The following is a 22,315-nucleotide window of genomic DNA, read 5'->3' as shown; positions in this document are numbered from 1 at the left end:
GGTATCTCATCATTTATAACTTTATTTTGAATATGCCTGTTGTTTTTTTAAGCAGCTTATACACAATTGAGTTCATAACCTAGTAATTAAAGCCTGGGTTCTTTGCTACCTAATGAGAACAGTGCCATCTAGAGGCGGTAGCCCAAAGGGCCACCGCAGGGCCAGAGGAAGTGGCGGTGTCTAGAGGGGGTAAAGGATGTACTGACACCGCACTGTTAGGTTATTACATGTCGTGCTGTATGGGTGTACAAAGAAACAGAAATGTTAGCTCTGCCTTCTAAAGTACTGGCTTTCCATCTGTGTTCTGAGTAGCCCAGCAGTTCGAGGAAGGGTAAATGGGGCTCTGAGCCTCACCAATCCCTCATTCAACTGGAACAGTTCTGCTTCATCTGTTTTATATTGGAAGTTATGTTTGCAAATGTGTGCTATGGTAATTTTCTTTGGATAGGTAGTACAGATATATTATTCCTCATCCACGATTATTGTCCTAAGGTACAGGATTTTGGACATGCAAAACATGGTATGGGAAGTATGTAATCACTGAGAGAAAGGACATACATTATCACTACACATCAAATATTGAAAGGAAAGTGTGTGTTTTGCTTCATGTTAGCACATGTTAAAATTATGAACAGTTGGCAATAATATTCTAGTTGCACCCCATTATCACGATTATAAATTGAGTACAATTGGGAGAACAGATGTTCGCTAATGTCAGAAGGAGGTGATTCAGGAAAAAAAGTGTGAAAAGAAAATTTGAGGAATTAGAAATATAAACACTTCCCAGCTTTGATTTACTGTAGAGTCAGTTTACTTGATGGCAGATTCATTTTCAACTATTTCAAGTCATCTGTTCAAAAAGTATAAAATGAAAGCTAGAAATCATATTGGTTTATTTTTAGCACATGAAAAAGTGATACAAAAAGAGTTCGACAATCTTTCTTCGAGTGGTTAACTTGGGCCATGTTTATCTAAAGAAACAATAAACCACCGCCACCACCCCCCCCCCCACAAAGAAGAAACCAGTAGAGCTTTCTGTCTTGCCAAGACTGTGACTAGCAGAGAACATGGGGATAAGGTGGAATGACTAGATGAGCCCAAGGCAGGGACAGTCAGTTAGACAAGTCTGAGGGCTCACAGTCACTAGAGATGAAAGCAAGTAAGTTTCTAACTGGGTAGGAAGCACAGAGCAAGAGAAGAGGTCAGGAAAGTAGTAAGAAAGACGCACAGCAGGACTGGGGAGTCAGCGTTGCAGTTAACTCCCTTAACCCTGCCCAGGTCATGCCACTCCACTCTGCAGTCTTCGATCTTTTCTCCTTGCTCACAGAATGGAGTTCAGTGTCCTAGATATATAGTCTCAACCTGCCTCTCTAAGCTCATCTGTTCCACTTCTGTCCATAACCACGGAACTCATGGCTTCTTCCAAAATAACACCTCACACTTTCACACTTTTAAGCCTTTTGTTCTGTTGTTTCCCAAGTCTGTAACATTATGTTCCTCTTGCTGAATTTTTCTGTCTTCTTTCCCACATTTCGTCCTGAACTCCTCAGCAGACCACTGGTTTTAGTCATGTAGAAAGCATAATTTGAGGACCCTAGTTTTCACTATCTATTTGAAGAATCATAATTTAATAATTCATTGTAAAGACCTGTGACTTACAGGTTGTTTGTGTTTTCAGTAAGGTGGCAGTTTTAAAAAGAATGCCTGCCATGCCCTCACTGTGTTGTGGTCTTTGAGAGTGAACAGAGCCATGGCAGCATTTAGATACAGGGGGCTTAGGGAATACTTTGGAGCAGGGACAGGTGAGGCCTAAACTATGAGAGTATGCTTTCCCATCAGTTTAGTAAACCCAGGGGGCAGTTGTGAAAGGAAGGCCTTTGGAGTGATGAATTAAGTAAACTAAAGAATTAGAGACCACAGTTCTCATCCACCCATCTCACTGATGTGCAGCATGAACCTAGACAAAGCCCGCTGGGGTTCTGTTTTCCAGCGTGAGTAATAAAGAAGTGAATAGTGGTTTTCCCTATGAAATAGTTGTAAGATGTGTGGGAATAGCATGTCAAAGCGTTCTTTCTCAGTTTTTTTTTAATTTTAAGAAATTTAAAAAAATACAGAAAAGTACAATTAACAGTTTTTTAACTGCTCTGAAAAGTTCAAGATTCTGTCACTCAGATACAGTGGTTAACACTTTGCTTCAATAATTGTTGTTAATAAATGAAACAATACAAAAAGTTCAACTCCTTTGTACCGCATATCAAGTTTTACCATCATGAATTTAGAGTAAATACTTCCTGTCTTTTAAAATATTTTTAGTTATATATATGTAATGATAAACAATATATGACATTGTTTTGTGTGTTTTTAAAAATTTCCTAAGAAGTAAACTGTATATTCAACTTACTCAATGCATTCTTTAAAATATAAAGTACTATGTTTAGTCTCTTGATCTCTACATGTAAGTTGTTTAATTAAAGTTATTACTAGGGTGTACTTTTGGAGTAATAATGGGGGGTAGTTAGAAAATTCTAGTGTGAAATTTAGAGAGTTCTGTCTGTAGATTGAGTACTAGGAAAAGGCTCATGTAGCATTACTCTTCAGGCTTGTGAATTCTGTGACTATAGATGACCTATAAATAGTGCTCGTATAAAAATATATGGTTAAATTTGTACATTTATATTCGGTGTGTAGCTATTTATACATATATTTGTATATTATAGTTAAATATATATAACTATATGTATTAAAAAAACCCGTTACCTTCAAGTTAATTCTGACTCATACCGACCCTATACAGCAGAGTAGAACTGCCCTATACGGCTTCCAAGGAGCGACTGGTGGATTTGAACTGCCAACCTTTTGGTTAGCAGCCTGAGCTCTTATCCACTGTGCCACCAGGGTTCCAACTATGTATATACATAGTCACGTTTAGACTGTTGTACTTACATTAGGTATATGGTTAAGTTTATACATTGTAGTAATGTGCATATAGTGAAGAATTTTTTCTAGTTATGTATCTTGAGTTATTTGGAGGAAGGCACAATAATTTTTTACGACTCTAAAGGAATATTACCTTTCTGTTGTGATCCAGTAAAACCCTGTTCTTTTCTCAAGCATTTACTGACCTCAGTGTTTGACAGTTGTGTCTTTTTCTATGTCTGTCAGGTTTCCAGATTCTGTTTATTTGCAGTTCTGCCTAAACTTCCTTGTTAAATGGGTAAATCGAGAGTGAATTCTTGGCTGGCCTGGAAAGAAGGTTTGGTTAGAACATGTCTTACCTGGGAGATAAGTAGTATCAAGGGAATAAGGAAATAAACCTCATTTGTTCAGTGAAAAAGCTCTCTACCAACTGTATGCCAGCCATTGAGGAACACAGATAAGCAGGCCATGAATTATAAACTAGGAGTAATATGGTAAACATGTGATGTTATAGAAACTGAAAAGAAGCCTACTTTAATCCTTACCTATTGAATCATAAAAAGGCTTCTCAGAGGAGATGACACTTGTTGAGAGTTTGAAAGATAAGTAGGAGCTACCCAGGTCAGCACGGGAAGACAAGTGCTGAAGGAGGAAAAGACGGCATGTACAAAGTCAAGGGCACTGCTCTACAGTGAGTTTTTGATGCCTTTTGAATCAGCCATACTGATTATAGTTTACATCAATTCTTTGCAAGAGTCATAAGGGCAAGAGATTTAGTATTCCAGTGATTAGAATTTTCGGAAGCAATTGACTACTTTGTGGTATTTTGAAATAGTATACCCTGTCATTGGGGTTGTTTGTATGTTCATGGGGGAAACCTATTGTTGTTTTCTTATACTAATAGATTATGAGAGCTGGCAGTGTCCTCAGAGATCATCTAAGTTCATATTTTTATTCAACAATGATATTTACCATGTGCTAGTCACAGGGGACACAGGGATGAAAATGAAAAGATGGACCTTGTCTTCAAGTGGAGCACTGGTGGCACAGTGGTTAAGAGCTATGGTGAGCTCCGACTGCTGACCAAAAAGTTGGCAGTTCAAATCCACCAGCCACTGCTTGGAACCCTATGGGGCAGTTCTACCCTGTCCTGTAGGGTTGCTGTGAATCGGAATTGACTTGATGGTAACGGGTTTGGTTTTTGATTTTACCTTCAAGTAGTTACAGCTTATTAGAAGAAGAGATAAATATATAAACAGATTAGACAAGTGTGATGATGTGCTATAATAAGAGTTGAGTACTGGCTAAGTACAAAGGTGGGCTCATTCCTTTTTTTTTTTTTTTTTTTTGAGGGTTAGCTTGGTAAAGTTTTAGTTAGGTCTTGAAGAATGCATGACACTTCATTTGTGAAAGGGAAGGAAGGATATTTCATGTCAGGACTGCAACTTCTGCAGAGTCACAGAGAACATGGCATGTTCAAGGAACAACAGGTAGTTCTTTGTGGCTAGAACATAATAAGTAGGTGGGGAGTACTTGAGGCTGAAAAAGTCACTGGAACTAGTTTGTGAAGCTCCTTGTAAGTCACACTAAAGAATTTGTACTTTCTCATCGAAACAGTGAGAACAATGGAGGGAAGACGACATTAGATTTAGTTTTCAGGAAGATTGCTTTGGTGGTAACAGAACATTGAAAGGAGAAGGAAGAGACTGTTATACCCTCCCCTGCCCCCGGCCCCCGAGACACACACAACAAGGAGACCTGTTGGGGAGTGTTTTTACTGTGTTGGTGAGAAGTGTTAAGGTCTTAAACTATTGCAGGGTCAGTGGGGATAAAGGGGAGGATATAGATTTAAGAAATTTTTAGGAGAAACAATCAACAAACTCAACTTGGTAACCAGTTGGATGAAGATGAGAGGGAGAAGCTGAGAGTATAACAACATTTCTAGTTGGGGAGCCTGTCCAGATTATAAGTTTATTAATGAGAAAGGAAATCCAGAAGAGGCAGTTTTGTTTTTTGTTTCCTACCTGATTTTAAATCACAGTTTTACTACAGAGCCAACTTTTAGGAGTCATCCATCATGAGGGCAGGATAGATTTTACTAAGAATGCGATTGATTGATTTGTTTGCTTACTTTTTAGTAAAGCTTTCTCTGTAGACACTTGAGGTATTTTGTGGAAGATTTGGGCAAAGAAATAGCCTAGGGTGGTTTTTATCCAGTGCACATAAAATGAATAAATTATTAATACATAAGTAGTCCCACAGAGTCACCTCAGTACAGCAGAAAATGCCAAAGGATTATCTCTGTGGGTAGAGAGAATCATGTACAGGTGAGAGGTGTTCACAGGAGATCTTTCCCATTGATGGCTGGGTTATAGCAGCAGGTCACTATCCTACGGCCAGGGCAAAATATTCATTTATTCATTCAACAAGCATTGTAGTTACTGAGAACCTCTTATGCTCCAGCTACTCTTCGAGGCAATGAGGATATAGCAGTGAACAAAAATCTTGTTGTGCTTACATTCTAGGGGAAGGAGCAGGGAGATTTAAGTAAAATACATAGAATGTTAAATGACATTATATGCTATGAAAAAAAGAAAGGCAAGGAGGGGGATTAAGAGTTTGTGTTGTATGTGTGTGGAAGAGATATAATTTGGCAAAAATGAGTGCTGGTTGAAAGAAACAGTTTACAATATTTCTACTTACGTCTTGTAGCCTCAGTTCTTTAAACAAAAACATTATCAAAAATAATGAAGCAGTATCATGAACTCTCTTAGTTGTCTAGTGATAATATAATTTAGCATAAACCAGTGGTTCTCAGAAGTGTAGTCCTGGGAACAGCAGCGTCAGTATCTCCTGGAAACTTAGAAATGCAAATTATTGGGCCCCAACCCAGTCCTACTGAATCAGAAACTCTGGGGGTGGGGCCCAGTAATCAGTGCTTTTACAGAACATCCAGGGGATTTTGATGAACGCTCGAGTTTGAAAACCATTGGCCTAAACTGACAGTAGTTCACGGGATAGTTGAAAATTCCTGGGCTTTGAGGACAGAGAGACCTGGGTTTGAATCTCACTTCTCCCACTTCTTAGGTATGCGACTGTCAGTGTGTCACCTAATTTCCATGAGCTTTGGGTTTTTCACCTATCAAATGTTGATAATAATACCTCCTTTCCAGAGCTGTTGTGAAGATTGATTGATATAATGTAAGTAAAGCGCCGAATACTATAACTGGCAAATTGTAGACTTTCAATAAATGGTAACTACTGCTATCGTTAATGGTTTTTTGTTCAGTTTTGTTTTAGTTTTGTTCCACTGAAATTATTGTTTTCATTTACTGAATAAAAACATGCTCATATTTTTGCTTTTAGATTCAAATACTCAAGAAATTAAGGACATCTATGGACTCCGTGGTCAAATAGAACACAAACTAGTTTTCCTGAGAACTCATGTGCCAAAGCAAATAAAACTTGTGTTAATTGGCCATTCAATTGGCTGCTATATTTCCCTTCAGATGTTGAAATATGCTCCTGAGCTTCCAGTAAGTATCCTTTAGGAGGTGTAGTAGGTGCTTGCTTACGTATTTGCGTAAATCCTCCTCAGCTTTGCTTCTTTCTTTTGTCAACTCAGTCTACTAGCTCTTGTTTAACTGCTGAACAGAACAGAGAGAGGAATACTTGGTAGCTGCCTTGTCTCCGTATTAGTGTGGGCCCGTATGAGTGCATGTTCATGTAATGAATGTCTTTGAGTCTAGGGCTATATGGAGTTCTTACGTTGTACACATAACTTGCTGTCTTTTATGAAAGATTATTTAGGAGCAGTTACCAGCTTAAATCAAGACAAGAGTCTGTCTCTTTTGGGAGTGGATTTTGCAAATGTTTATGCCTCCTTTCAGGAGAAGAATTTATCATGAACATTGTTGTCATCATCATTGATAGAAAGGTGTCCTTACGGAACACCAAATTTTTACTTTGTAATAAAGCTGTATCCTTAAACTTCTATTATGTAGCTTGGCAGCCTTTCTGAGACACACATTCATTCAGTCACTAAAGACTCATTGGCTGCCACTATGTGCTGGATATTAAGGGAGGCACAGGAAACACAAAGATGTACTATTTAAAGTGCTCAGAAAAGGTAGTGAACTACCAGATACCAGAGGCTTCAAAAAAAGAACAAAACAAAACTCTTAGACTAACATATACCTTTGAAATGACCCATTGAATCAATGCCATTCACAAGGTGATTTTATTGAGCAAACGTATATTAAGCACTTGTCATGTGTCAGGCACTGTGCTGTGTGTTGAGGACATTCAGTGAATAAGATGGTGTTTGAGATAAGAGAGACCAGAGTCTAACGGAGGAGACAGGCTAGCCAATAGATGTGATGACTCTACATTGTGTTAAGTGCTGAGTGTGTGAGAGCATTGAGGAGAAGCACAAACCTAGTCATCTGAATGCAAGATAGAAGGTGGTCCCTTCATCAACCTCTGTCCTGGAATTTTGATTCTTCTCCCTCCATGTGATAAATTATCTCCAGTGGGTTCTCATTACTCATTAGGAATTTGCTCCTTTTCCCACCAGCTTACCCCTTACTTATTACTTATAATTGCCCTTGGGAAAAGTAAAGCTATCGCTTCCCTTGCTGTGGTTTTTACGCCCAGGGGAGGTTTTTAATTTTCTCATATTGAGTATAAAAAAATGTATATTTCATTTCCAAATGTGAATTCAATAAATTCAAGATTGTATTCCATTCACTGTATTATTGCTTCTACTCTGCAAACCCCCCAACAAGTGCCCTAATCAGAAAACATGCTTTATTTTTGTTTTTAGCATTTTGCATGGCTTCGAATCCCTTTTGTGCCTTCTAAGTCTCCTCTAGTACTATCATGTCTTGTGGTTACCATCTTTACAGTGTCCAGGCTCGCATGCTGTCTCTTCTCACAATTGTGAACTCTGACTCTAGAGTCAGGACACCTGGGTTCAAATACTTGCTGTCATTTTTTTTGTCTCTGTGACTTTGGACAAGTTATCAATTCTCTCGGTATCTTAGTTTCCTCACCTGTAAAATAGGAATAATAATAATATGTTCCTGAAAGTACTTTTGTGAGGAATTATGTAAAGTATTTAGAACGGTGCCTGGAACATAAAAGTTCCATGTAAGTATTAGCTATTATTATGGAAATGATAGTGGAATCATTGTCTCAGTCATTAGGTTAACTACTGTATTAGTTATTCCTTGCTGTGTAACACATTACCCCAAAACGTGGTAACATTGAACAATATACATTTAATATCTCACAGTTTCTGTGGGTCAGGAATCTTAGCTGGGTCCTTTGCTTCCGAGTCTCTCATAAGGCTGCAGTTAAGGTGTCTGCCAGGGCTGCAGCCTGATCTGAAAGTTTGAATTGAGAAGATCTGCTTCCAAGTGCTCTCAGCTTGGTTGTTGACAGGATTCAGTTCCACTTGAGGGAACTAAGGGTTGTTGGACTGAGAACCTTAGTTCGTTGCTGGCAGTTGGGCAGAGACCAGCCTCAGTTCCTTGCCTTGTGGTCCTCTCCAGCTTCGTTGATCAGAGCAAGCACAGGAGAAGAGCCAGAGAGTCTGCTGGCAAGATGGAAGTCACAATCTGTAACCTAATGATAGAAATGACATCCCATCACTTTTGCTCTGTTCTGTTTGCCAGAAGCAAATTACTAGGTCCAGTCCACACTGAAGGGGAGGGGATTGCACAAGGGCATGAATAGCAAGAGATGGGGATCATTGGTTGCCATGTCAAAAGCTGCCTACCCCACCACTATTGAAGTTAGGATTTCACTTGTGTGGTCTGCAAGCAAGTGTGCAGATACATAGACATATAAATTAAAATAATGTATTTCCTAGTATAGGAAGTGACTTGGTCCTGTCAAATAAAATGTAGCCAACTGATAAGAGATAATAATTTTGGGTTCTTATTTGTTCCAGGTGTTTAAAACTTCAAAAACTACATCGAAAAGGATGCTAGCATGTTTGAAATAATATTATTATTCTATAAACATAAGGAAGAAAATACTCATTTCTGTGTTTTTCACCATCTATTAACTTAATCACAGATCTGTCCTTTTGGCTTTTGTTTGTTTTTTGCTCCAAATCCATTCTGCATGTAAGGTATGATTTCTCTTGTGTATATTTGAAAACAGTCGCTCAATGCCTTTGCTTTGAATCCCTCTCTATTTGGGCTTGCATTCACAATGTCTGTTGAGAAAGAAGTACAATGCATTTTAAAGACTATGTAGTTTCTTCTGCTTCCTCAGCTTTCTAACTTTCTAATTACTGTACTGCTCGACTTTCAGGTGTTCCTGCTCTTGCAGGAATAGTGGTGAAAAGGAAAAAGAAGATGAAACATGAGCTTAACCTAGTGTATTTGTGGAGACATAACTCATGTTGTGATTATAGTTTTCAGAGAGACATGCAAAACCACGTTTTATCTTCTTAAAAAGGGTATGTTCTAGAAAATAACGAGTGCTATAAATTGTCCATAAAGGTCGTTTTTTTGGGGGGAAGGTGGGGGAAGGAAGGTGAACATCTGTATGATTTTTATTATTCAAAAGCTTTATCTGGTTTCAATTAACTCTGCATTGTTGAATCTCTGTCTGTCTCTCTCTCTCTTTACACACCTGGGCCAGTCAATATTGGTGGTGTGATCCCTGCCGAAGTGTTGAAATTTCAGTGTCTCTGGGCTAGTGTAAGACGGCGCAGTGCCTGCACGCCTGAAGTTAGCATGACATGCTCCATTTAAGATGCATTTAGCAATCAAATAAGTTTGTGTAAGGCACAGAGTTGCGATCCATAATCATTTTGCCAAAAATAAGTTAGCTGTTATGTTTTATAATGTATGAAGTGTGATAATGAGAAACTTGTGCTTTTGTCTCTTCTGTTATTTTTACTGGACTTTTTGGCTCCCATAAGATTTTTAGCACATATGTGTAGTTTAGTAGTGGGTTTATTTGGTTTTATTTTGGTTTGGTTCTTTGCAATATTTGTGTTACTAATTATGGGAACCTTTGTCTTAGGATCATTTTAAGAGGTGTTTATTTCATATGTCGAATATATTGTCTGACCTGTGTTTTAAGATAATGGAAAATTAATTGCCTCTTTAAAAAATCTGGCATTTAAAAATGTTTTTTTTTATTTCTTTAAGCAATTAGGTGCCTGTGATTTGAAAATGTTTCAGATATTTTGACAGTAATTTCCAGAATAGAAATTTTAAAAAGAAGCTTGAGAAAATAGACATTTGAAAGTCTGTTAAATAGGAACTGTCATGACTTATAATAATAAATACAATTTATTTTTTGACTCATAGGAACTTAGAACAGAGATGGGCTCTGGAGACAGTCTGGTCCCATCTTTCATGTCACAGATAAGAGCTGAGAGAAGGGTGCCTTGCCAGGATTCAGCCTTGGCTCAGTCTGAATCCTGGCTGGGGTACAGTTATATTAGCTGTGGGTATAAAAAGAAGGTATCTGATGTTTCAACCTTTGGATGATGGCAGAGGCTACAGGTAGTATGGTATTTCCCTGCAGTATACACAACTAGATTCATGTGTTATTCATTATGTTACAGTTTAAAAAATGAGAGACCCCGTGAATCTTTTAGCAATTTCGGGGAGCAGGGAACAGGAGCAAAAAAGTAGTAGTCTTATTCCTAGTATCCAGAATCTTCTCTGTCTCATCATCCGTGCTCATATGTTTGAAATGTACCATCTGATTTTGCCAGTAAGTCTTTTGCATAAAGCTCAAGATTTGAGAGTTGGAAACCCTTGATTCTTACCTGGGCTCGGCAGTGAGTCATGGGGTGAATGTCAAGTAATTAGAGTTACTTTCCTCTTGAGAATTTTATAGCATTTGATGATAATACTTAACCCCATTCCATGGATCTTAGATCTTTCAAAAGCTTGATTTTTTATATTATTTGGCTTTCCTTGGGGAAAATGCACAATAACAGAGTTTCCTTTTTCTGTTCTGGTTGGCAAAAATATCTTCTTTCTAAATGAAATTTCCAGATTACATAAACCCACTCCCTTAAGCTCTAGACTATTTTTATCCAATTGGATAAAAACTTGTCTAAAATATATTATTGACTTACCTGTCTTCAACAATCCATATTGATTATAAAGAAATTTTTTTCTTAATAATTCAAGGGCATCATTTTGATAGTGTTATTATGTTAGAATAAAGTGTAGTCAAAGGGTTTTGCCTATGTCTGTAAATTTCTTGGGTAGTAGCGGTTTTCATCTTTAAATTTCTTATGTCTTTTTTGTAGTTTTCCTGTGTCCTCCCTCAGTTTTAGATGCCACTTCTCTTTTCTAATTCTAATTCATTGCTGCTAATTAGCTGTGAGTAGGGAAAACATAAACATGTTACAGTTCTGTCTCAAGTAAGAATAAACAGGTCCTAAGTAAAGATAACCAAACCCACTGCTGTCGAGTCGATTCTGACTCATAGCGACCCTACATGAAGATTAAAAAAAAAATAAACCTAGTTGCTGTTGAGTCTATTCCACCCCATGGTGACCACACGTATGCAGAGTAGAACAGCACTCCATAGGGTATTCAAGGCTGTGACCTTTAGGAAGCAGATCACCAGGCCTTTCTTCCAAGGCACTTTTGGGTGGGTTTGACCCGCCAACCTTCCTGTTAGTAGTTGAGTGCTGAACCATTTGCGCTACCCAAGGATTCCTAAATGAAGATACAAGAAGAGTAAAATTAACTATATTAAGTACACGGGTTTTACTATCATTCACAGCCATTTTTCTCTTTTGTTTCCTTTGGAATCCCCCGTGGTTCTTTAGATACTCAAAATTTTAGTGACTCACATTACAGCTACAGCTGAGAAGCTTGGAAAGCTTTCCTAAGAGTTAGAATATCATGTTAGATCATGTATATGTTTATTCAGAGTTACATCTCATCTACCAAAAAAAAAAAAAAACCCACTGCCATCGAGTAGATTCCAACTCGTAGCAATCCTATAGAACAGAGTAGAACTGCCCCATAGGGTTTCCAGGGCTGTAAATCTTTTCAGAAGCAGACTGCAACGTCTTTCTCCCGAGGAGCAGCTGGTGGGTTCAAACCACTGGCCTTTTTAGTTAGCAGCCGAGCGTGCTTTAACCGCTGTGCCACCAGGGCTCCTCCTCATCCACATTAGAGAAAAAAATAAATTCAGATATTCTGTCAACAGTGCAATTCTTGAGACTCTTTGTGGTACACTTCCACTGTTCTGCTGAGCCATCATGTCTGGAATCAGACGTGTTAGTGAGAAACTCACATAACGTGACTAAGTTGTGTTCAACAGGAGAAATAATCTGGAGGGAGAGTGCAGACTAGGAGATAGTTCATTTACCCATGTGAATTGTCATCAGGGTTCTGTCCCTAGATAAGTGATAAGAAACAGAAGGCAAGATGAGAAAGTACTGTAAAGGCTCTGAGTGTTTTGAGGGGAGAGGTGATTCCTAGCTGGGAAGATCAGAGAAAGCTTCATGGAAGAGCTGGTGTTTGAACAGGGCTATTGAAGGATGGGTAGTATTTAAAAGTAGGAGAGTTGACTGTGTTGGCGGGGGTTGGTATGCATTCTAAGCAGTGGGAACAGTATGAAAAAAGAGACATGGTTTTTAACACTGGGAACTTGAAGAGAGCAGTAGGTGGTTCGATTTGGTTGTAGCCTGGTGAGCAGGAAGGGGGCAGTGCCATGAGAATCCAGGCTGATAGAGGGGGAGGGCCAAGAAAGTTGGACTGTTTTCTGGACAACAAGGAGCCACTGAAGGATCTGTGATGATAATAGTTACACATCAGGTAAATTCGTCCCTCAGTGAAAGGCACAGTGAATTGGGGAGACAAAGAATATAGAATAAAAGGCAAACACAACCAGGTAATGGGCAGGTTTACTAGTCCAAGTCAGAAATCATGAAGAAGACCAAGAGAGAAAAGAAAGAGGTTATAGATGTATACTCCGGGAATGACTTCACTGAGGGAAAGGAGGATGAAGCAGAGGAAGCAGAGAAAGAGGCAGAAGGTATAATAGGTTTCCAAACTATTGACTACAACCTTTTGGCAGATTGTGAATCACTTCCGTGAGTTACAACCAGTAGAACAGCCTAGGTAAAGACTGTGCTGTAGTAACAGTTTCAGTGGCTTTTATAACAACAGAAGTCCTTTTGCTCACAATACAAGTCCTTTGAGGATAGGCTGCCTCCATGTAGTTCTATCCCTGCAGTCTTCATTCCAAAATCAAGGTTGATGGAATAATCTCTATCTGAAATATTCCAGTCTCATGGCAGAGGATAAAAAGGAAATAGCGAACCACGCACTGCCTTTTAAAACCTCTGCCTGGAAGTGCCACGTGTCACTTTTCACATTTCATTGGACAGAGCAAGTCACATGGCTAAGGCTGCCATCAATGACACTGTGAAATGTTTGTGAACAGTGGAGCAGCATTTTTTAATGTAACAGAATAATGGAATGGAGTAGAATAGAAACTATTAGAGCATATTGCATTGTAGTAAAGGTACAGTGAAGCTTTTGTTTTACTTTTTATGTGTGTGTGTTGATGCCCTGGATTACCATAGGGAATGTATATCTTACTGTGGGTCGAGGCAAAAAAAGTTTAATAAGAGCCAGTAACCTAGACTAGAGTACACCACAGAACCTAAGAGAAGGCGGAGGAGAATGTCAAGAACAGTACAAGTACTGGTAGATTAAAGATGGCCAAGGATTTTTTTTACCTTTCCTCTTGCAAGAGGTGAAGTCTGTTTCCCTCCCGGCTTGAATCTGGGCTGGGCATGTGACTTGCTTTAACCAATAGGATGCAGCAGAAGTGCCGTTCTGGTATTTCGAACCCCAGGCCCAGACTGGCAGCTTCTGTTTCCTCCCTGTTAGAAGCCAGCTGCCATGTTAGAAGTCAAACTACCCTGAAATCACCATGCTGTGAAAAAGTCCAAGCTAGCCACTAGGAGGATCATGAGGTGCTACACATTAGAGTGAAGCCTACTTGGACCTTTTCAGCCCGTGTTTCCTCCACAGAATGCACCTGAGTACAAGTGACCCCAGCTGATGCCACATGGAGCAGAAGGACCGTCCAGCTGAGCCCTGTTTGAATTCCTGACCCACAGAATAAAAAAAAAATCATTGTTTTAGCCATATGTTTGGGGATGCTGTGTTACGCGGCAGTAGATAACTGAATAAGGTAAAAGAGTTGAGTGGTAACAAAGATTGAAGAGGGTAAGGATGGGAGCCCGGGTGGTGTAGTGATTAAGAGCTTGTCTACTAACCAAAAAGGTCGGCAGTTCGAATCTACCATCCGCTTCTTGGAAACACTAGAAGGCAGTTCTGCTCTGTCCTGTAGGGTCACTATGAGCCAGAATGAACTTGACAGCAGTGAGTGTTAGTATTTTTGGTATTAGTAGTTGGAAAGGCACTGGTGTCCTTGAAGAAAACATTTTTAATGAAATAATGGGAAAAGGAGGTTATAGGAAGTTACGTGATGAATGGATAGTGATCTAGGAATTGGCTGGTAAAAAGGAGAAGACAACATGATAACTTAAGAAAGAAGCTGGTCAGAGGAACATATTTTTCCTGAAAGTAGGAAAGAATTTAACATATTTGTATGCTGAGGGGAATGGCCCCATGCAGAGAGAGATGTTGAAAGTGAAAGAGAAATAGGAATAATTGTTGGAGCACATTTCTCTCTGTCTTTTAAGCCTGCGTACTTAAAAACTAGGGAAATTGAATTTTTTCTTCATCTTTGCCCATGTCCGTATAAAAGTTGCTTATTCTCATTAGGATATATGTGACTTATACTTTGGGTCTAAAATCCTGAATCAGTTTTTTTTTTTTTTCCTTAATTGATGTTATTGTCATTATTAACATGAATGATATCTAACATTTATTTGAAATTTACAGCACATATTCACATGTAACAAGGTCATATAGCAAACTAATTTTTCCAGTTTTTCAGATAAGGAGACTGAAGTTCCAAGGAGTTATGCGTCTAGCCCATATGTCAGTTGGCTAGTAAGTGGCAGAGTTAGGACTCTATTCTGTTTTCTAACTTTCCCATTCATTATCTGCTTTCTGTGTGAGTTAGTTAGAAAGGTTATGGTTATAGACAGTGAGAGTAAGTTACTTTCACTAAACACCAAAACCTATTTGGCCTGGTTGCTTAAAGTTTCTACTGCTATTTCTTTAGTAATTGAGTTTTTCAAATACTCAAGGAAGCAGATGAATGCTTTTGGCAGAGTTAGAAGAGGACCAGGAGAAACGAGTGCATGTGTGAGACAGAAGATAAAGAGAGTTGGTATTGATTGGGTCATGGACCAAGGGCAGAAAGAGTGGCCAAGTAGAACTCACAAGACAGTAAACCTGAATTCTAGAATTGAGCTGGGGATAGAAGGGAAGATGAGGGTGTGAAGGGAATTGGAGGATCCTCCTAACATAGTGCATAATAGTTCCACAGTTATCTCCTTGTGACCCATTGTGAACTCTGATGGGTGAAAACCACAGGGGTCAGGCAGTCAACAACTGACTACTCTGATTTGTGAAAGACTGCTTCCTTTCAGAGAAGAGTAGGTTCCCTATGCTGAGAAAAGTTTTTATTTAGTATGCAGAAATGCAATTTTTTTCATTTACTTACGTATTTACTTATATATAGGTGTGTGTGTGTGTATATGTATATATATCTGTTTATGTATGTATACACATGCACATTTATTTTCATCTCTCAATAACCCAGGAAACTACCTCGCTGAGAACTAGGCACATGGAGAGTTTCAACTTTTCAACTTCAGCCCTTTTTTAGTTATCTGTACATAAAAAGAAAAATCCTGAAATTGCTTTCAAAGTGGAAAAATTGTGTGGGCTTTTTTCATCTTCTCATAACTCAAAAACTAATATATTTTTCTCAAACTTTGCAAAAAAGAAAAAAAAACACCTTTGGGCTGAAACTAAGCATGGAAAATTTCACCACGAAGAGCTAATTTTTTTTGGAAAGCTGCAAGAAAGTGAAAACGGGTTTATAATAGAATATTCTTCATGCATGTTAATACTTAGTACTTTATCTAATGCATTTCATCTGAGAAATTCTGAACACTTTTCAAACTTAAACGTTGGGCCATCTTAATATTTGTGTATCCATGATGTACTATCAGTTATGGAAAATTCCCCCCATCCCCTCAAAGGTGCAGTATCTTGGGAGGTAGTGAGAAGTGTTTTCAAGGGACAGATAGGGGAAATGAAGTAGCTACTAGCTAGAGAAAGCCTTACATTTACCCTCTAAATACATTTGATCAGCACCTCTTCCTGGCCCACGAGTTGTGAGTAGAGTATAGCAGATGACCAAATCAGGGAAAAAAAAAAGAAAAAAAACCATTGTTGTCGGGTCAATTCTGACTCATAGTGACCTTATAGAACAGAGTAGAACTGCCCCATAGAGTTTCTGAGGAGCGACTGGTGGATTCAAATTGGTGAATTTGAACTGCCAACCTTTTGGTTAGCAGCTGATCTCTTAACCACTGCAATATCTAAGCCAGTGGTTCCCAAAGCAGCATCCCCATCACCTAGGCTCTTATTAGAAATGCAATTCTCAGGCCCTGCCCAGACCTGCTGTATCAGAAACTCTAGACCTATGGCCTAGCAGTCTATGGTTTAACAAGCCCTGCAGGTGATTCTCATGCATGCTCAAGTTTGAAAACCTCTGACCAAAGTTTTCCAAAAGCTTGGGACATAGAATGTATTGAGATGCGCTGAACAATTAAATCTCTCGGTTTTTCTCTGTCATATCAGAATGCAAGACCTCTTTCTTTAGCTCTGTCTTCTCATATTATCTCTTGGAAGCAGGAGAAATGCTAATCAGGGTCTATAAAGGAAAGGTCTGCTTTTCTGTATTTAATATATTCTCACTCTTTGCACTTACAACCTTGTCCAGAAGCACTGAGACCTCCTTGGGTAGAGGTGCTGATCTGCAGCTTGTTCAGGAAAACAGCACAAGCAAGACGTATTTTCTCATTTGCCTGCATTATCAGGGTCAGACCTGGGATAGAAGCATGTGTTGAATTCTCATTTCTTTGAAGTCTTAAGTTTCAAGATTTAAGCAGCAATGTAGCAGACATCTGTCAGCGGAGGCTGATTTAAGCCACACTCTTTTGTGTGCAAGTTCTCTGTCTTATGCTTTGCAGTGGCCCTCAGTATTCCAGCAAACTCCAATGTCTCTAATTTTTTTTGTCTTCAGGTGCTAAAATAGTTGCGTAGATGGCATTTTAACAAATTTAGAGAATATTCTCCTGATAATGGGAGTCACCCAGTCTGTTGTATGTGGGCCTTTAGCGAATCTCTGTTACCCCAGCTTGTTATAAGGATGGGAAATTTAGGCATAGCCTGAGATCACCCAGGAGAGGGAATTTAAGGAGTTTTAAAAAACTTCATTCAGCTGGAACCCATTTCAGTGAAGCCTGAATATGGGTGTATAAGCTAATATTGAAGGGAAGGAAAAATACATCTTTATAATAATTAAATGTTTTATTATGAGAAATTTCAAACACAGGAAAATAAAAATAATTGTATAATTAATGTCTGGATACCCATTACCCAGGTTGATATAGCTACTAAATTTTTATCATCTTTATCCCATTTTTGCTTTTAAATACTTTTAAGTAAATTATAAATCTCATGATATTTCATCTCTAAATACTTCATTGTGTGTGATCTTGGAAAAAGGGACATTTTCTTACATAATTAGCATACTATCATCCCTAATAAGATTAATGGTAATTATTTGATATCATTTAATATGGTCCATGTTTAGATTTCCTTTGTCCCCAAAATGTCCTTTTACAGTTGGTTTGCAAGATCCTTCTTTAAAGGTTGTTTTTCTAATTATAGAAGTTAATATATTTGTAAATTTCAGAAAAGTAAAAAGAAGGAAAAAAAATGTCCCTTTGAAGATTGGTAAAAAGTAGTGTCCAGAGAGACTTGATGTGGTAAATGTGCCACAAATTGTTTTTATACTGCAATAAGTAGCTTCTTAAAACAGCATGTGAAGTTGGCTTAAAGAAAGTTATAGATAGTTCCGATTATAACTAGTTCTAGAGAGATTTAGTGTTAAGAGTTCATGATTTTATATAGGTCATTTTAAAGCTAATTAACTTACCCCTGAAGTTTCATACTTAGATCAGTGAGAGAAAAGCAACACCCTCTCTGTTTTGTTTTCTTTTTTTTTTTTAATTGTTGTAGTTTAAGTGAAAGTTTACAATTCAAGTCAGTCTCTCATACAAAAATTTATACATACGTTGTTATGTGACCCTAATTACCCTCCCTATATTGTGACAGCACACTCCTCGTTTCCACCCGTGATTTCCTGTGTCCATTCAACCAGCTCCTGACCCTCTCTGCCCTTCTCATCTCACCTCCAGACAGAAGCTGCCCATTTAGTCTCATGTATCTACTTGAGCTAAGAAGTACACTCTTCATGAGTATAATTTTATGTACCACAGTCCAGTCCAATCTTTGAAGAGTTGGCCTCGGGAATTGTTTTAGTTCTGGATTGACAGAGAGTCCAGGGGCCATGCTTTCTGGGGTTCCTCTAGGCTCAGTCAGACCATTAAGTCTGGTCTTTTTACTAGAATTTGGGTTCTGCATTCCACCTTTTCCCCACTCCATCAGGGACTATCTTTTGTGTTCCATGTCAGGGCGGTCGTTGGTGGTAGCTGGGCACCATGCACTTCTTCTGGTCACAGGCTGATGAAGTCTGGTCTGTGTGGCCTTTTCTGTCTCTTGGGCTAATACTTTCCTTGTGTCTTGGGTATTCTTCATTTTCCTTTACTCCAGGTGGTTGGGACCAATTGATGGCATCTTAGACGGCCACTTGCAAGCTCTTAGACCCCAGACACCACTCACCAAAGTAGGATGCAGAACATTTTCTTAATAAACTTTGTTATGCCAGTTGATCTAGATGTCCCCTGAAAGCATGGTCCCCAAACCTCTGCCCCTGCTACTCTGTCCCTTGAAGTGTTTGATTGTATTCAGAAAACTTCTGAGCTTTGGTTTAGTCCAGTTTTGCTGACCTCCCCGGTAGTGTGTGCTGTCCTTCGCTTCACCTAAGATAATTCTTGTCTGCTATATAGTTAGTGAATAACCCTCACCCTCCCTCCTCACCCTCGTAACCATCAAGGAATGTTTTCTTCTGTGTTTAAACCTTTTCTTGAGTTCTTATAATAGTGGTCTTATACAATCTTTGTCCTTCTGTGACTAAATTCACTCAGCATAATGCCCTCCAGATTCCTCCATGTTATATGATGTTTCACGGCTCCATCGTTGTTCTTTATTGTTAAGTGGTACTCCATTGTGTGAATATACCATAACTTGTTTATCCATTTATCCGTTGATGGGCACCTAGGTTGTTTCCATCTTTTTGCTATCGTGAACAGTGCTGCAATGAACATGGGTGTGCATATATCCGTGTGATGGCTTTTATTTTTCTAGGATATATTTCAAGGAGCAGGATTGGTGGATCGTATGGTGCTTCTATTTCTAGCTTTTTTTTTTTTTTATTGTACTTCAGGTGAAGGTTTACAGAACAGATAGTTTCTGATTAAAGAATCAGTACACACGTTGTTTTATGACATTGGTTAACAACCCCACGAGGTGTCAACACTTTCCCTTCTCGACCTTGGAGGACCTTTTTTTTTGGTGAAAATATACATAGCCGAAGATACACCATTTCAAAAATTTCTAAATATACATTTCAGTGATATCAATTACGTTCTTCCAGTTGTGATGCAATTCTCACTATCCTTTTCCAAATTATTCCATCACTATTATCTTCAACGTACTGTCCCCTAGACTTCCCATCAAACCTTTTGAGTTGCTGTTGTCAATTTGATCTCACATAGATAATTCTTTTATTTTTTTTTTTGTACTTAAGATGAAGGTTTACAGAACAAAATAGTTTCTCGTTGAACGATTAGTACACATATTGCCCTATGACAGTGGTTAACACCCCATGGCATGTCAACACTGTCCTTTCTCAACCTTGGGTTCCCTATCACCAGCTTTGCTGTCCCCCCCTGCCTTGTAGTACTTGTCCCTGGACTGCTATGCCTCATTAGTCTCATTTTGTTTCATGGGGCTGTCCAATCCCTGGCCAAATGGTGAACCTCAGGAGAGTGACTTCAACACTGAGCTGAAAGGGTGTCCCGGGGCCATACTCTCGGGGTTTCTCCAGTCCCTGTAAGGCCAGTAAATCTGGTCTTTTTTTGTGTGTTAGAATTTTGTTCTACATCCTTCTCCACCTCTGTCCAGGACCCTCTGTTGTGATACCGGTCAGAGCAGTCAGTGGTGGTAGCCGGGCACCATCTAGCTGTACTGGATTTAGTCTGGTGGAGGCTGTGGTAGCTGTGGTCCATTAGTCCTTTGGACTAATCTTTTCCTTGTATACTGTTCTCTTCATTCTCCCTTGCTCCTGAAGGGGTGAGACCAGTGGAGTATCTTAGATGGCTGCTCACAGGCTTTTAAGACCCCAGATGCTACTCACCAAGGTAGAATGTAGAATATTGTCTTTATAAAGTATGTTATGCCAATTGAGCTAGATGTTCCCCGAGACCATGGTCCCCACAGCCCTCCGCCCAGCAATTCAGTCTCTCAGGAAGTTTGGATATGTCTATGGAGCTTCCTTGCCCTTTCCTTGTAAAAGTTTTGCTGGCTTCCCCAGTATTGTGTATTGTCTTACCCTTTACCAAAGTTACCACTTATCTATTACCTATTTAGTTCCCCTCCCACCCCTCCCATCCCTCGTAACCAACAAAAATTGTTTCTTTTTGTGTGTAAACTTTTTCATAAGTTTTTACAATAGAGGTCTCATACAATGTTTGTCCTTTTGTGATTGACTTATTTCACTCAGCATAATGTCCTCCAGTTTCATCCATGTTATGAGATGCTTCACAGATTCATCATTGTTCTTTATCGTTGCATAATACTCCATTGTGTGTATATACCATTGTTTGTTTATCCATTCCCCTATTGTTGGGCATCTAGGTTGTTTCCATCTTTTTGCTATTGTGAACAGTGCTGCAGTGAACATGCGTGTGGATATATCTATTCATGTAACAGCTCTTATTTCTCTAGGATATATTCCTAGGAGTGGGATTGCTGGATCGTATGGTATTTCTATTTCTAGCTTTCTGAGGAAGCGCCATATCATTTTCCAAAATGGTTGTATCATTATGCATTTCCACCAGCAGTGCGTAAGAGTTCTGATCTCCCTGCAGTCTCTCCAACATTTGTTATTTCCAGTATTTTTGATTCATGCCAGTAATGGTGGGGTGAGATGGTATCTCATTGTGGTTTTAATTTGCATTTCTCTAATGGCTAGTGATCGCGACCATTTCCTCATGTGTCTTTTGGCCGCTTGACTGTTTTCTTTGGTGAAGGGTCTGTTCAGTTCTTTTGTCCATTTTTTAATTGGATTATTTGTCTTTTTGTTGTAGAGGTGTTGGATTTTCTTGTAGATTTTAGAGATTACACCTTTGTCTGACTTGTAATGTCCAAAATTTTTTTCCCAGTCTGTAAGTTCTCTTTTTACTCTTTTGGTAAAGTCTTTTTGAGGAGCATAAGTGTTTAATTTTCAGAAGATCCCAGTTATCTAGCTTATCTTCTGGAGTTGGTGTGTTGTTCGTTATGGTGTGTATCCTGCTAATGCCGTGTATTGGGGCCTGTAGCATTGATACTGTTTTTTCTTCTGTGAACTTGATAGTTTTGGGCTCTCTTGTCTTGTTATGTCCATTCAGATTTTCAACATCACTTTGTTGTAGTTTGGGTAGGTAGTGTGTTTCTAGAAATTTATCCATTTCCTCTAGGTTTTCAAATTGTTGGAGTCTAGTTTTTCATAATACTCTGTTATAATCCTTTTTGTTTCAGTTGGGTCTGTTGTAATGTCCCACATTTCAATTCCTATTTGGGTTATTTGTGTCCTCTCCTGTTTTTCTTTTGTCTGTCTGGCCACTGGTTTGTTGATTTTGTTGATTCTTTCAAAGAACCAACTTTTGATTTTGTTGATTGTTTCTGTTGTTTTTCTATTCTCTTTTTCATTTATTTCTGCTCTTATCTTTATTATTTCCTTTCTTCCAGTGGTTGTGGGCTTTCTTTGCTGTTCTCTTTCTATTTGTTTGAGTTCTGTAGTTAATGTTTTGATTTTGTCCCTTTCTTCTTTTTTGATGTTTGCGTCTGTTGCTGTAAATTGTCCTCTGAGGACTGCCTTTGCTGTTTCCCAAAGATTTTGGTATGATGTGTTTTCATTCTCATTTGATTCTAGGAATTTTTTGACTCCATCTCTGATTTCTTCTGTTACCGAGTGATGTGTAAGCAGGGTGTCATTCAGTTTCCATGTA

General features: G+C 38.8%; 1 protein-coding gene across 6 annotated transcripts in view; it reads left to right on the top strand.

Moving 5' to 3' along the window:
* LDAH (lipid droplet associated hydrolase) overlaps positions 1-22,315 on the top strand; it is a 155,955-nt gene that overhangs the window by 54,282 nt on the left and 79,358 nt on the right. For 3 of the 6 annotated variants that reach the window (XR_002825796.1, XM_023741765.1, XM_023741766.1), the window contains one exon: positions 6,283-6,452. Coding sequence is in view for 5 of the 6 variants with exons in the window: in XM_023741765.1 (XP_023597533.1) it covers positions 6,283-6,452 (170 nt within the window). In the remaining variant the exon portion in view is untranslated. Of the gene's footprint in view, positions 1-6,282; positions 6,457-8,872; positions 11,448-22,315 lie in introns of those variants that run through there. The other 3 variants (XM_023741769.1, XM_023741767.1, XM_023741768.1) reach the window with 3 other exon arrangements.

This window comes from Trichechus manatus, unplaced genomic scaffold (assembly GCF_000243295.1).
Source record: "Trichechus manatus latirostris isolate Lorelei unplaced genomic scaffold, TriManLat1.0 scaffold00189, whole genome shotgun sequence".
NCBI lineage: Eukaryota > Metazoa > Chordata > Mammalia > Sirenia > Trichechidae > Trichechus > Trichechus manatus.
Note: the sequence above shows the minus strand (reverse complement) of the source record. Positions and strands in the feature narration are given on the sequence as shown.